Consider the following 12,788-nt stretch of genomic DNA (forward strand, 5'->3'; position numbering starts at 1 on the left):
GGCTAGTCTTAAAAAAAGCTTTGGAAAAAACATACCCTAAATATGTTTCACCCTACGACTGACCATTGACCAGTCTTTCAAAACTACCCCCTTTTTGAAAATCGGTGTTTTTGATACCCTTAACGAGTGCACGCGCGACCCGCGACCAAAACTGAAAAAATACACCCCTTTAAACGCGTTTTTGGGGTAACGCGTGTGTACAACAACAGAGCTTTGTGCTCAAATTTCACGATTTACATAAAATTGGACGCTTTTTTTAAATTTTTCAAGTGGGCTTAAAAAAAAATCTGTGAGTCAAAGTGGTCCTCGAGTAAAAGAAGGTTGAGAAGCGCTGCCTTAGACCCACTAGCTTACCTAAGGGGGGGGGGGCAGGGGGGCAGACTGCCCCCCCCCCCCCCTGATGAGTCACAAGCAAACAATAAAAGGAAGCGAAAAAAGGGAAAGAAAAAAGAAAAGAGGAAAAAAGAAAGAGAGAAAGAAGGGGAAAAAGAAGAAAGAGTTTAAGAGAAAGGGAAAACAAAAACTGGACTGCGGACTGTCGGAAAAAATGATAAACTGTAGGGCACACGGGGCTGTTCCAACTGATTCGGTTTTTTAGTTCCACCATCTTTGTCGGTAAATGTCAATTAAACTGTACACTTTTAGCGGTAAATGTGATTTCTACGCAATGCGACTTTTAGAGCTCTCTGTACCGATCATGCCGATAGTGAGGACGGACTGGGCTGACCAGGGACAGGAAAAATGTAGAGAACATGAACTTTTAGGTAATATAATTATAACAATAAAAATTTCGCTCGCGCTACGCGCTCGCATAATTTTTTTAGTTGGATACCTGGGATAATTGTTTAGTTTTCAGGTTGAAATATCAAAAATTTTCAGCTCGGTCAATTGATTAGCTAGAAACCATTTTGTTCACGATTACAAAAAATGCTTATAATATCCAGTTCTTAGGCCTGAATTTCAAATTTTAGCTCTCGCTTCGTGCTCACATATAACTGTTTAGGTATATTAATCCTGTTCATAGTTAAATTAAATGCTGAAAATGTCCGGTTTTCAGGTCGGAATATAAAAATCAAAAATATATCATTAGAAACCAATTTGTTCACGGTTACAGAAATTGCATATCAAGTTTTTAGATTAGAATATAAAAAAATTCAGCTCGAGCGTCGCACTCGCATAAAATTCCATCCTGTTCATAATTAAATGAAGTGCTTAAAATGTAAAGTTTTCAGGTCAAACTATCAAAAAATATTCAGCTCGCACTTCGCGATTGCACCAATTAATTGTTTTTAACTATCATCTTGTTCATAGTTAGAAAACAAAGTCCTTAGAATGTCTACTTTTTAGGGGGGAATATCTCAAATTTTTAGCTCGCTCTTCGTGCTCGCATCAATTAATTATTCAGTTAGAAACCAATTTGTTCATGATTACTAAAAGTGCTTAGAATATCCAGTTCTTAAGTCGGAATATCAAAAGTTTTAGCTCTCGCTTCGCGCCCGCGCGACTGTTTAGATACCCATCCTGTAAAACTTCTTAGAATGTCTAGTGTCCAGTTAGCAATATCAAAATTTTTAGCTCGCGCTTCGCGCTCGCATAATTGATTAAGGAAGATACCCATCCTATTCAGAATTAAGTGCACAAAATGTATCGTTTTAGGTCTAAATTTTCAGAAATTATTCAGCTCTTGCTTCGCGCTCGCAATTATTATTTTCATTTTATTTTATTGTAAATTGTTAGGCACGTGCCAGTGAAAGTGAAGACTTTTTGGGGGTGGGGCTTGTCAATTTTCTTGAAAACAAAAATGTCCCCCTTGAAAATCATGGATCTGCCCCTGGGTTGGATATAGATGAGTAATGGTCGTCGGACGTCGGTAATCGGTACTGATATCTGTCGGTAATCAAGGTCCTCCACCCCCCACTGGAAAAGGCCTAGCTATACCCCTGCTTACACATTCCTCTGGTTATTACCATCCCCCCTTTCTATCCTATGTATCCAATCCCTTCGTCCGCCTATCTATCTTCTCCACTTTCAACTCCCTCAACCTTCTGACATTCCTGCCAGTGAGTGATTTTCCCCATATCTAGTGATATATCGTGTTACTGTCGCATATATTTTCACGTTCATATTTATTTTTTATGAGTGAATGGATGCATTTTTTAAACTGTGTATATGGAAATAAAACAAATGCAAGACAATATATGAATACAACTGTCAAATAACTCTTTTACAACGTCTCCAAATGAGCAGAATTGGGAACATAATGTAAACACTTTCAAGGAGGAATAAAATAAGTATTTTAATATAAACATTGCATTTACCACTTGATTAGAAATATATCGATCACGATCCAATACATATCATTTCTGGAATGATATACCAAAAAGAATTAATTTCGACAATAAAGTGCAATCGCCCGATAGCAAATATCAGTAGTAGCAAAATCCCAACTGTTTTATTGGGCACCCCCTGGGTAACCTTTCCCACCTTCAGTGCCACTTCCAGACCTACACATCCAAACGTGTAGGTGCCCAAATATCCTCATGTATTGGTAATTTTATGACTGAATGTATAATTTCTGCACGTTTCACATCATGTAAAAAGGCTAAATAATAATTGGGAAAAAAATGTTCGCTCGCTTCGCTCGAAAATTAAAAACTGTGAAGTTGATATTTGGGCAATAATTATCAGCCCCCCTTGAAAAAATTGTGCCTATACATCCATGCCTACTACCCCCCCCCCCCCCACCATGCTCATCCTTGTTGCTTGCCCCCCCCCCCCCCCCCCTGACGAAATATGCCAGGTACGCCACTGCTTAGACCACTCGGTCACGTACAGCGCATACACACACGCACTCGTATACGACCCCACATTAACTCACTCACCCATCCAACACACACTCGCCGACACCTCACTGTCCATAATTACGCAGTCATATCAATCACTATACCGTACCTCTTCAGGTTTCATGTAAACCATGGTGGCTGTATCCATCAATAGCTCATCATTGTTTTTCATAAACATCGAAATGAGTCCTTCAAAAGCTGTCCTGTTGAAGACGGGTCGCTCGGGGTTCTCTAGTCCCAAATCTGGAGGCATGATAAACATGTTTCCTTCTTCTGATAGACATCCAGTCATGACTGTTACTTGGTTTACCTCCCCTGCAGCGTACATCTCTCTTGGGTCACGTGGTATGAACACACCATCGACAACAGGTCGAGGTGGGTTGGTGTACATTTCCATTGGATTCTATGTACAATTTGAATAAACAATTGGTACAATATAATTAGGCCTACTAACTACGCTCTATATGGATGTAGATAAAGTGTTTTTTTTAGGTTACTTTGCACTTCATCTGTTATGTAGTCATGCAACTGGAATTGAGACCGTACATTAAATAGATAACACCGGCCTCTTCCTCCGACTTAGAAGTTGCAATATTGTCTCCCCAGGGTAACCCCTACAATACATTTTGTATTCATTTATTCATGATTTTTATTACTATTTTATGTGTATCGCGGTGTTCTTTAGTAATGATATTCGGATTTTGTTAAACAATTTCAATCATAGTCTTTGTAGAGCATCTGATAAAATGGAAGATTAAGCAGTGTACTCGTTAATTACCGTTGCTACGAAAGCGACAATAGCATCAGCTGGAATTTCTCGAAGACATTGAATGAGTTCCTTGTAATTCTCTTGAGAGCAGTTCAGGGCTCGTCCATACAAGAAAACAGTTTCTTCACCCTCAGCCTCCGTTGAATAGGACCACTGAGATGTCATTACACCGCTCTGTACTAAGAGAAAAGTCATATATTATACAAATGTCTTGAGAGTTTCTGGTTAAAACTACATACCCACTATGCATTATACACTGAGTGCCCCCCTCCCCCCCCCCCCCCGGGGTGGAAGTACCTCGAATACACTAATCACTGAGGGCACAGTGGCGCGGCCCCGATATGATTATTTGTTTTATATTTTGGATGAAACATTTGATTTGAATGCATTGACTTCTTTGTGTAGGCCTACAGCCAACCCTTCCTGTTTCGTCCACCGACGAACTGCATGGCAAGACTCCATCAAGAACTGATTCCCAACTCCGAACAAAATTCCTGGAAAGCTGCCCCGGAAAGCTGACAGCCCATATTTGATTTGTTTTGGGTGTTTTCACTGTCCACTGAGGTAATGAAATCCAAGTCTTCGTCAGTATACTAATCAAATGTCCTACCATGGAGGTAAAAAGGTAGCTAGGATTACTACCTCAGTCATTACATTAAAAGCCACGTTTGATGCCGCAGTGATCCTACAGTCTACAATCTGCAAGAAAAAGCCAATGAAATACATGCCAGGCATGTGTTTCATTGGCTTTTTTCTTGCAGATTTGAAATTACCCGACTGGGCGCATATGGGCACGACTGAGACACATAGCATCTTGATGGGCGCATTTTCTGAAATTAACTTTTTTTTTATAATGAGGAAGTGTGTGGAAATTTGTAAAATGATGATTTAAAAATTCCCATATTCTGAGGTTTTTCACATTTTGAAACTGTTATCTTAGTTACAAAATTTCAGGACATAATAAGGTTTTGAGATATATTTCGCCATGCGGTTAATATCCACATTTTGTGATAAAATTAAATTGGAAAGAATCGCAATTATCTATTTTTAACACAAATCACTTTTAAGTATTCCGGCATCACAAGTCGCCTCCAGAGGCTACAGCTACACCTGTATATTATTTTGTACTTCTTTCGAAATCATGGAAATCGAAAGCTATACATGAATTAATTTGCATTCCGTTGTCACTCCATCCTTTTTTCCTCCATGGTCCTACTACTGGAGGCATGCACCGTCAAGCAGACGGCTGTCTTTGTTTACAAGCTAAGCAATAATCATGGCTACATATATCGAAAAAGTAGTAGCCGTGACACCGCAAGAGTTATAGGCACTCGAGCACTCGTATGGCCGCTGCAATTACTCGCATTTACAGGGATTTAATTTTTATCACTTCTTGGCTGTGACGTTACTTTCCATCAAACACTAAGTATTATGTCGGAACTGTCGTCACAAAAGTGACGTTGTCTTCCAAATAGTTTATAACGGAGTGTCAATCATGCAAACATTCTGAAGTAGTTGAAGATACCCACAATCACGTGAAGAGCTTTTAACCAATCACAGAGGGGTGAAGTTTTTATCCCAGTTTTAAAATAAAAGGATGAATGCCTATCATAAGCAAGGCGTGGTCGGACATGGTGCGACAAAGAAGAAATATAGCTCAACAACATTATTTTGAGGTAGCGACAATCATGCAGAGGTGATAGATATTTTATCTTTATAAAAATAAACATAAATATGATGAGAAACTACAACCACAAAAAAATCAACATTATCAAAAATTTTACCGAACACGGTTAGATAACTTAAATCATCGATAATGACAAAGATCCAACCATATCTGAATACGAAGCAGAATTTTGTAGAGCTTCGTTGAACATTTTCTGCATTAGACTTTTATCGGAATCCCTCAACAATCCTTGATATCACGCTGTTGATATTTTCACAAGATCATTATTACTCTTATCATGCTTTATAGAATGGCAGTTGTATATTGCTTAGTCCTCATAAAAGTATGAATAAATAAAAAATAAAGCAATTCTGTTAAGATTTTACCTGAAAGATAGCTCCTGAGAAAAGACCTTTGCTCATTGGTGATAGGACGTGAAAACTTACACTCATCCCACCAGCGCTTTCTCCGAAGATTGTTACTCTGCTGGGATCTCCACCGAATGCTAACAAGTGAAAAAAAATGTCTCATATTACTATTTCAAGTACGTCTGTTAATAGAAACAGGAGCCCTATGACATCTATATAGCCTTCGAAACCATTTATACTAAATCGTAATTCATAATTACAGAAACATGACATTCCCATTACAACACATCACACATATTTGGTTCATAGTTTATCCCTTACAAAAAACTAAGGTACTTTATACCTATAAATTAATCAATGAATATTACTAGATACAATATTTTTACTGTTTTCATTTATTTAAAAGCATTGTTCAATACTAATCCCAGAAATGCCCGAAATAAAACCACAACGGTATAATGACGGATAATGTGCATGACTTTGTCATTTTCATTGTCTTTTGAGCTGTAAGAATAAGTTTGTTGAATGAATGATTGAATTGCACCCCTTCCTTCCTCCTAAGCTTTATCACAGATTTATATCCTGTGTATGGTTCATTTTCTTGATTGTCATTGTTACTCACCTGCGATATTTTCCTGGACCCAAACCAAGGCCTGTCGCTGATCTAGCATTCCTACGTTAGCTTCGCTCACGTCATCTTCTCCTGGTAATTAATCCAAAGAGCACACAATTCATGTATTTGTGAGCTAAATTTATACTGTGAGGTTATATTTTGTTAAATCTAACCAGATGACATCACTTTTCATCTCCAATTTCGAGTCTTAGTTGATCAAAGAAACTGACCAATCATGAAAATGTTGTTATTTCTGCTAAAGAAAGGACAACTCTATTGATTTAATAGAAAAACATATACATTCCTTTAATCGTAGAATGAGATCAAACTTGATTTATTTTTTACAACTTTAAATCTTACCACACAGACCAATGTAAGGACCTGCATGTAATGCTGTAAGTTAAGGTAGTATAAAAAAATACGTCCACACCCAAACTACGGGCGTGCGATATAAACTTTCCCCAGCCTATAACGAGTATTTTTTAGTTCGTCAGCAAATAGACTAGTGCGGTGATTTTCATTACTGAAATCCAATTGGAATATAAACCCAGGTCGAAAAAAATTAAAACCGAATATGTTGACATGATTGGCCCACAAAAGTAGGCCGATCTACCATTGCTTTTGTTTCAAACCTGAAGAGACAAACCAATTTAGGCGGTAGAACTAAAAAGAAACGAAATGAATCAATGCATGATTGATTGTAAATTCTATTTATTTCCTTACCCAAAGAGATGAAACCGAAGATGTTGAGACGATAATTGACTGTAACTACTATGACGTCATTCATGACTGCCAACGGTACTGGTATAGAACCTGGGATCGAACCAGCTCCCACACTATATCCTCCTCCATGGATCCACACCATTACAGCAGCAGACGATGGCTGTAATGTAAGGAGAGATGTGTGTGTGTGTGTATGAGTAAGTGTGAGGATGTGAATGGCGTACGTTTCAGGTGGGCGTGGTCATATGTAAGAGAGAGAGAGGGGGAGGGGGAAATTGAGAGGGGGAGGGCGGGTAGAGAGGGGGAGATTGAGGGAGAGAGAGAGGGGGAGGGGGAAATTGGGAGGGGGAGGGCGGGTAGAGAGGGGGAGATTGAGGGAGAGAGAAAGGGGGGGGTCGGGAAGGAATGAGAGAAGGGGTAGAAAGTGAGGGAGAGGGAGAGAGGGAGTGGGGAGGAGAAAGGGTAAGAAAAGAGAGAGAGAGAAAACAAGACAAAACTATTCATCTCAAAAATTAAAAGCAAAATTTTGAGTGATTCCTATTCAAGGTTTCCACCAATATGACTTTAATTCTTCTTTTTCTTCTTCTACTTCTTTTTCTTCTTCGTCTTCTTCCTTTAGAGTACATCGATCCGTCTTGTAGAGTATTGGGAACAAATATCATTCTCATCGGTTACTCCTTTGAATTTGCATATGCCTATCGGATTTTATAACTGGCCTTTTTTTGTTGCTGATCCGTCAAATCAATATAGCTTTATTATCCTTCCGATCACAAGTGCGCAATCAATACACCATAAAATGAAACTGAGCATTTTGTACTATGGTAGAGAATGGAATAATTATAATATGTTACAGGAATGAGATCGATGTGAGCAACGCTTTCTTTCCCAAGATACGCATGGCCGTATGACTTCACTTGATTCAAATAGTTTCTCTTCATTTCCTTCACCATCGGTATTTACTGTAATTAAGTAATCATATTACATAACAAATGTTTGACTTAGATGTATAGTCTCCATGCTTCATGTTTAATTTGCAGGACATGGATCTAAGAATACATCAACCTTTGAACATTGACTGGAAATCCATGCAAATATATATGATACGGTCCATTCTTTTTTTTTTCCTTTTTGTTGGGGGGTCTATCTATAGACATTGATAATAAAATTAAGTTAGACATAATGGCTTGCGCCGAAAGGAAATAGGCAAGATGGAAGCTGCAATGAATTAATTAATCTAGTACTTGATGTTGCTCTTCATCATGTATAACTTCAAAATAGCTTGACCGATATTATATGCTTTTGTGTACCACTTTGCATGTATTATATATGTATATGTCTATATGTGTATGTATTAAATATGCATGTTTTTAAAAGAATTCAGCCATTCATTTTACTAGCTTTGTAGGCCCGATGAAGGCCAGTCTGGTCGAAAGTACTCGCTTCACTGAATGAAATTAAACTAAAGTAATTTAGAGCTACGTATATATATATATATATATATATATATATATATATATATATATATATATATATATATATATATATATGTATATATATATACATATATATATATATAATATATATGTAATATATACATATATATTTGGGCCTACCTTGGGTTCAGGAACAAAGACATCAACAGTAAGACAATCTTCCGAACTTTCCATGTCTATAACAAAAGGTGGTTGAATAGCCTGAGCACAGGCCACTGAAACCCGTGTTGCATCGAACTCGCCTTCGATGACCATCGGCACGGGGCGACGAAAGCGTAACTCGTCAACGGGTGGTTGAGCATAGGGGATGCGGGTGTATGCCGCTGCACTCCCATGGAAGTCGGGTAGAAGATAGGGATTGACTTCGATTCGTTTACCGCGGAAAGTAGCCGTCGAAGTCTGGACAACCAGTCGCTCGTCATCATCGGTCACGTCAGCATTTCCAGCTGGCACAACAACGATGATGATGGCGAGATAAAAGTAAAGGGATTGCGAGACCATTTTTAAAACCTTATAGCAGCACCTCTCCTGTAGTGAATGTATGAAATCACCCGAGTCACGCAATGAGTTTTGTATTTGACAAAATGATATCGGCGAAGATATACCGGTGTAGGCCTATATATAAACACATTACGCAATAAGTAGGCTGTAATTATGATAATGAAGAAAATCAGGACTCTAGTTAATTCGCAGGGGAGGCGAGACCCATCCCTACTCCATTTAAGGAAGTTGTTCAGAAATCCCTTTGATTAATATATTTTCACATTTTTTTATCTCGAGCTTATGTAGAGTACAAGGTGGATAGCGTGACATTGTAAAACGGTATTCGAACTTGTATGGGGTGACTACAAACACACACGCTGTGATATCGCAATATTCATTCTGACAAATAAAGGCTTTTGTTTGGTTTCTAGCGGTATGATGTCTAAATATGGTAAACGCTCCTCGATCGGAGCCATTGTTAGTCTATTTTGACCAATAGGGTCTTATATGGAAGTGTTAAAGGTATGAATTATTCATAACGTAAGCTGTGCTTGTACATCATGTATCTAAATCGGCGGCGGTTTGCGTTTATTATCTCTCCCGGCCTATATATCCCACACATGCACATGATAATGGTATATGAAGTAGGTAGAAGCAAGCCCATGTCCCTCTGAAGCAGGGGTGATAAAGCACCCCCAATATTTTCGGGTGGGGGGGGGGGTGCTGCGTGTATCATTCTCCATAGGCTGCACCCTCAGGTGTGAAAAAATGATAAATTTACCAAAATCGATCGACCTTCAATTTTTAGTGAAACCTTTTTCGTTGTTTTTTAAAATCCCTTTTAAAGTTATTTTTTGCTTGTCGAATTTACTTCAGCACCCCAGAAAAAAATTGTTCTCAGATAAGACAAGTTTTGATTAATTTCGCGAACAATCATATTTACATCCTGGTCGGTATAAAAACATGGTAAATGCGGATATTGCCGGTGACGTCACCATGCAACCCACTATTTAAAGGTCAAGTTCACCTAAAAAATATGTTGATTTCAATCAATAGAGAAAAAACAGACAAGCATAATGCTGAAAAATTCATCAAAATCGGATGTAAAATAAGAAAGTAATGAAATTTTAAAGTTTAGCTTATTTTTCACAAAATAGTTATATACACAATTTAGTCACATGCAAATGAGAATCGATGATGTCCCTTACTCACTATTTCTTTTGTTTTTTATTGTTTGAGTTATACAATGTTTCAATTTTTGCAGATTTGACAATAAAGACCAACTTGACTGAAACATAAAATATTAAGCAATGGTAATTAGACATGTTCAGGGCGAAATAAAACTCTGTTTTACAGGACAATGATGAGAAAATTAGAATATTTCACATTTCATATAATAAAATACAAAAGAAATAGTGAGTGAATGATGTCATCAGTTCCCTCATTGGCATACCGACCAGGATGTGAATATAACTATTCTGTTAAATTAAGCGAAACTTAAAATTGTCATAACTTACTTATTTTACATCCGATTTTGATGAAAATTTAATTCAGTGTTGTGCTTGTTGGATTTTTCTCTTTTTATTCAAATCCACTTTTTGGGGGGGTGGACTTGTCCTTTAATTTTGTATCTTATCATAGGAAATATGAATATCTTCTTTTCATATTAAATCGTGCTCAACAATTTGCACCCACTTGAGCAATGTAGAAATGTGTAGATGACGAGGCCACCATAATAATCAAGCTTATAATCGCCCACTGTAGCGGTCTCCTACATTCCTTTAAACTGTCACTTTGTTTTATGAATAATACATTTTGTTGATATTATTGATTCACTGCAACTATAATATCATTGATTTGTTATTTATTACATTTGCATACATTGCATGGCCATGGGCAGCGGTGATGCAAGGGATGCTGTTCAAAGCACCCCAAAGATTTATCTGGGTGTTGCTGCGTGTGATATTCTCCATAGGCAACACCCCCTAGAAATCTGGTAAGTATGCTAAGTAGCAGAAGTGTACCAAAAATAACTTACATATTTTTTGGGGGTGAAAATCTATTTATCATTAATTTTGTTTTGCTTGACAAATTCCTCGTGACCAATTGACCTTCACATTGTAGTGAAAACCTCCTTTTCAATTTTCAGCAAGTACCCCCTGTAAAACAAATCTGATGCATAAGAATGCAGATATAAAATCAATCAATCAAGTTTGACTGAATAAAAGCTAGTATTCGGAAAATATCTGAATATTTCAGAAAAAAACATGTAATGGTAGTTGTGGATTTTGTCAAAGATAATTTTGATAATAGTACATTTATTTGGATTTTACTTCGTATGATTTAAAAAAAAAAAACAGGGTATAAGTGCATTTACATGAAATTGCAATCTATCAGTATACAATTTCGTATACTTTGACATGTTCGAAAAAGCATATATATTTTTTTTGTCAAACTGAGTACCAAAACGTAATGATTGCACATCATACACTGAGTTTTGTTGCTCAGTTCTTTATTTATTACAGACTGATTTTCTTGTACAATTTAACATGGAAATATGAAGGCTGCGTCATCTGGGCCGGGTGGTCATATCCCGCCCTTCTCCCTGTAGCACCAATGAATTAATGAATGAATTTATTATCAATTGCAATAAATATAATGAAAAATAAAAATCCATATTTTATTGTTCGTAATAGAAAACTTAGAATAGAAATATTCCGATAATTCGTTTTGCCCAATTAATCGTGGGCCTGGCAGCCACTGTGCAGCGCCAGATGGACGAGGCTCTATCCCTTAAAATGTTAATCGCCAAACAGGGTAGCAGCAACTCCCATCTTTTTACGTATTTTGGTCTGACGCTGCCGGGGCTTGAACTCCCGACCTCCATGGTTGTAAGACGGACGCTCTACCAACTGAGCCAAAACACCAGTTGTTAATAATAATGATATTAATGATTATGATGATAATAATAACAACAATAAATATTAATAATGATGATAATAATAATAATAATAATAACATAATAATAATAATAATAACAACAATAACAATCTTACAAGTTTATAGCCAATTAGTAGCGAATATATAGAAAAGGAATGATGATAGGTACCAGTAAATAGCATGAATACTAGTCAGGAATGGCTGACCCCTTGTAGATTAAGCGTTTAAAACATGTTTCTTAACTTGTTAGTTAACTAATATATTTTTAATATACTAACTATAGTCTGTAATACAATACTATAAACAATGCCTACATGACATAACTTGACAAAGACTAAACAGCTAAAAGTAGTTACATATTAAAGATGTATAAATGATTGTCTTGTACAAGTATTATTTTATCATATATATTGTTTCTTCTACATTAATTGTTTTTGAAATATTACTCATATACTAGGATTGGAGGGGGATTAGAGGAACATACCGTCCTTTTATCATCATACACATGTATTACGAACTTTTAGGGGTATTAAAGCAATTGCAGATCGAAGTTATTAATAATAAGTTATTTTTTATTTGTTTATGTACAGTTTTCAATATTGATTTTGTATTTTTCATCTGTGTCAATATACTTATTATACATACCATTGGAAAATGAATTTCTTTGTAAAGCATACATTTACCAATAAAACAATCTTGAATATTGATAACAAAATCTAGTGTCTTCAGTTTTCTAGCAGATGTTCCCCTGCAGTTTTACGAAAACTTAACCTGAATGGTTCCTTTGTGAGTTTGATTGGTATAGCTGATTCCAAGAGGTTTTACCCAAATAAAATAAGTGCTCCTTTCCCTTAACATTTGGTACATAAAGATTCTCACCTCCTTTTAGC

The 12,788-nt window shown here is 36.8% G+C and overlaps 1 protein-coding gene across 1 annotated transcript; it reads right to left on the bottom strand.

Annotated features, from left to right (window-relative positions):
- Window positions 1-1,725: 1,725 nt before the first annotated feature.
- LOC129256644 (acetylcholinesterase-like) lies at window positions 1,726-9,359 on the bottom strand. The gene is made up of 6 exons (XM_054894806.2): window positions 8,596-9,359; window positions 6,983-7,142; window positions 6,269-6,349; window positions 5,665-5,783; window positions 3,622-3,786; window positions 1,726-3,246 (listed from the first exon to the last, which is right to left on the bottom strand). The coding sequence occupies exons 1-6, from the start codon at window positions 8,974-8,976 to the stop codon at window positions 2,935-2,937; spliced, it is 1,218 nt and encodes a 405-aa protein (XP_054750781.2). The 5' UTR covers window positions 8,977-9,359; the 3' UTR covers window positions 1,726-2,934.
- Between the last annotated feature and the right edge of the window lie 3,429 nt (window positions 9,360-12,788).

The sequence above is a fragment of the Lytechinus pictus genome, chromosome 1, assembly GCF_037042905.1.
Source record: "Lytechinus pictus isolate F3 Inbred chromosome 1, Lp3.0, whole genome shotgun sequence".
Taxonomy (NCBI): domain Eukaryota; kingdom Metazoa; phylum Echinodermata; class Echinoidea; order Temnopleuroida; family Toxopneustidae; genus Lytechinus; species Lytechinus pictus.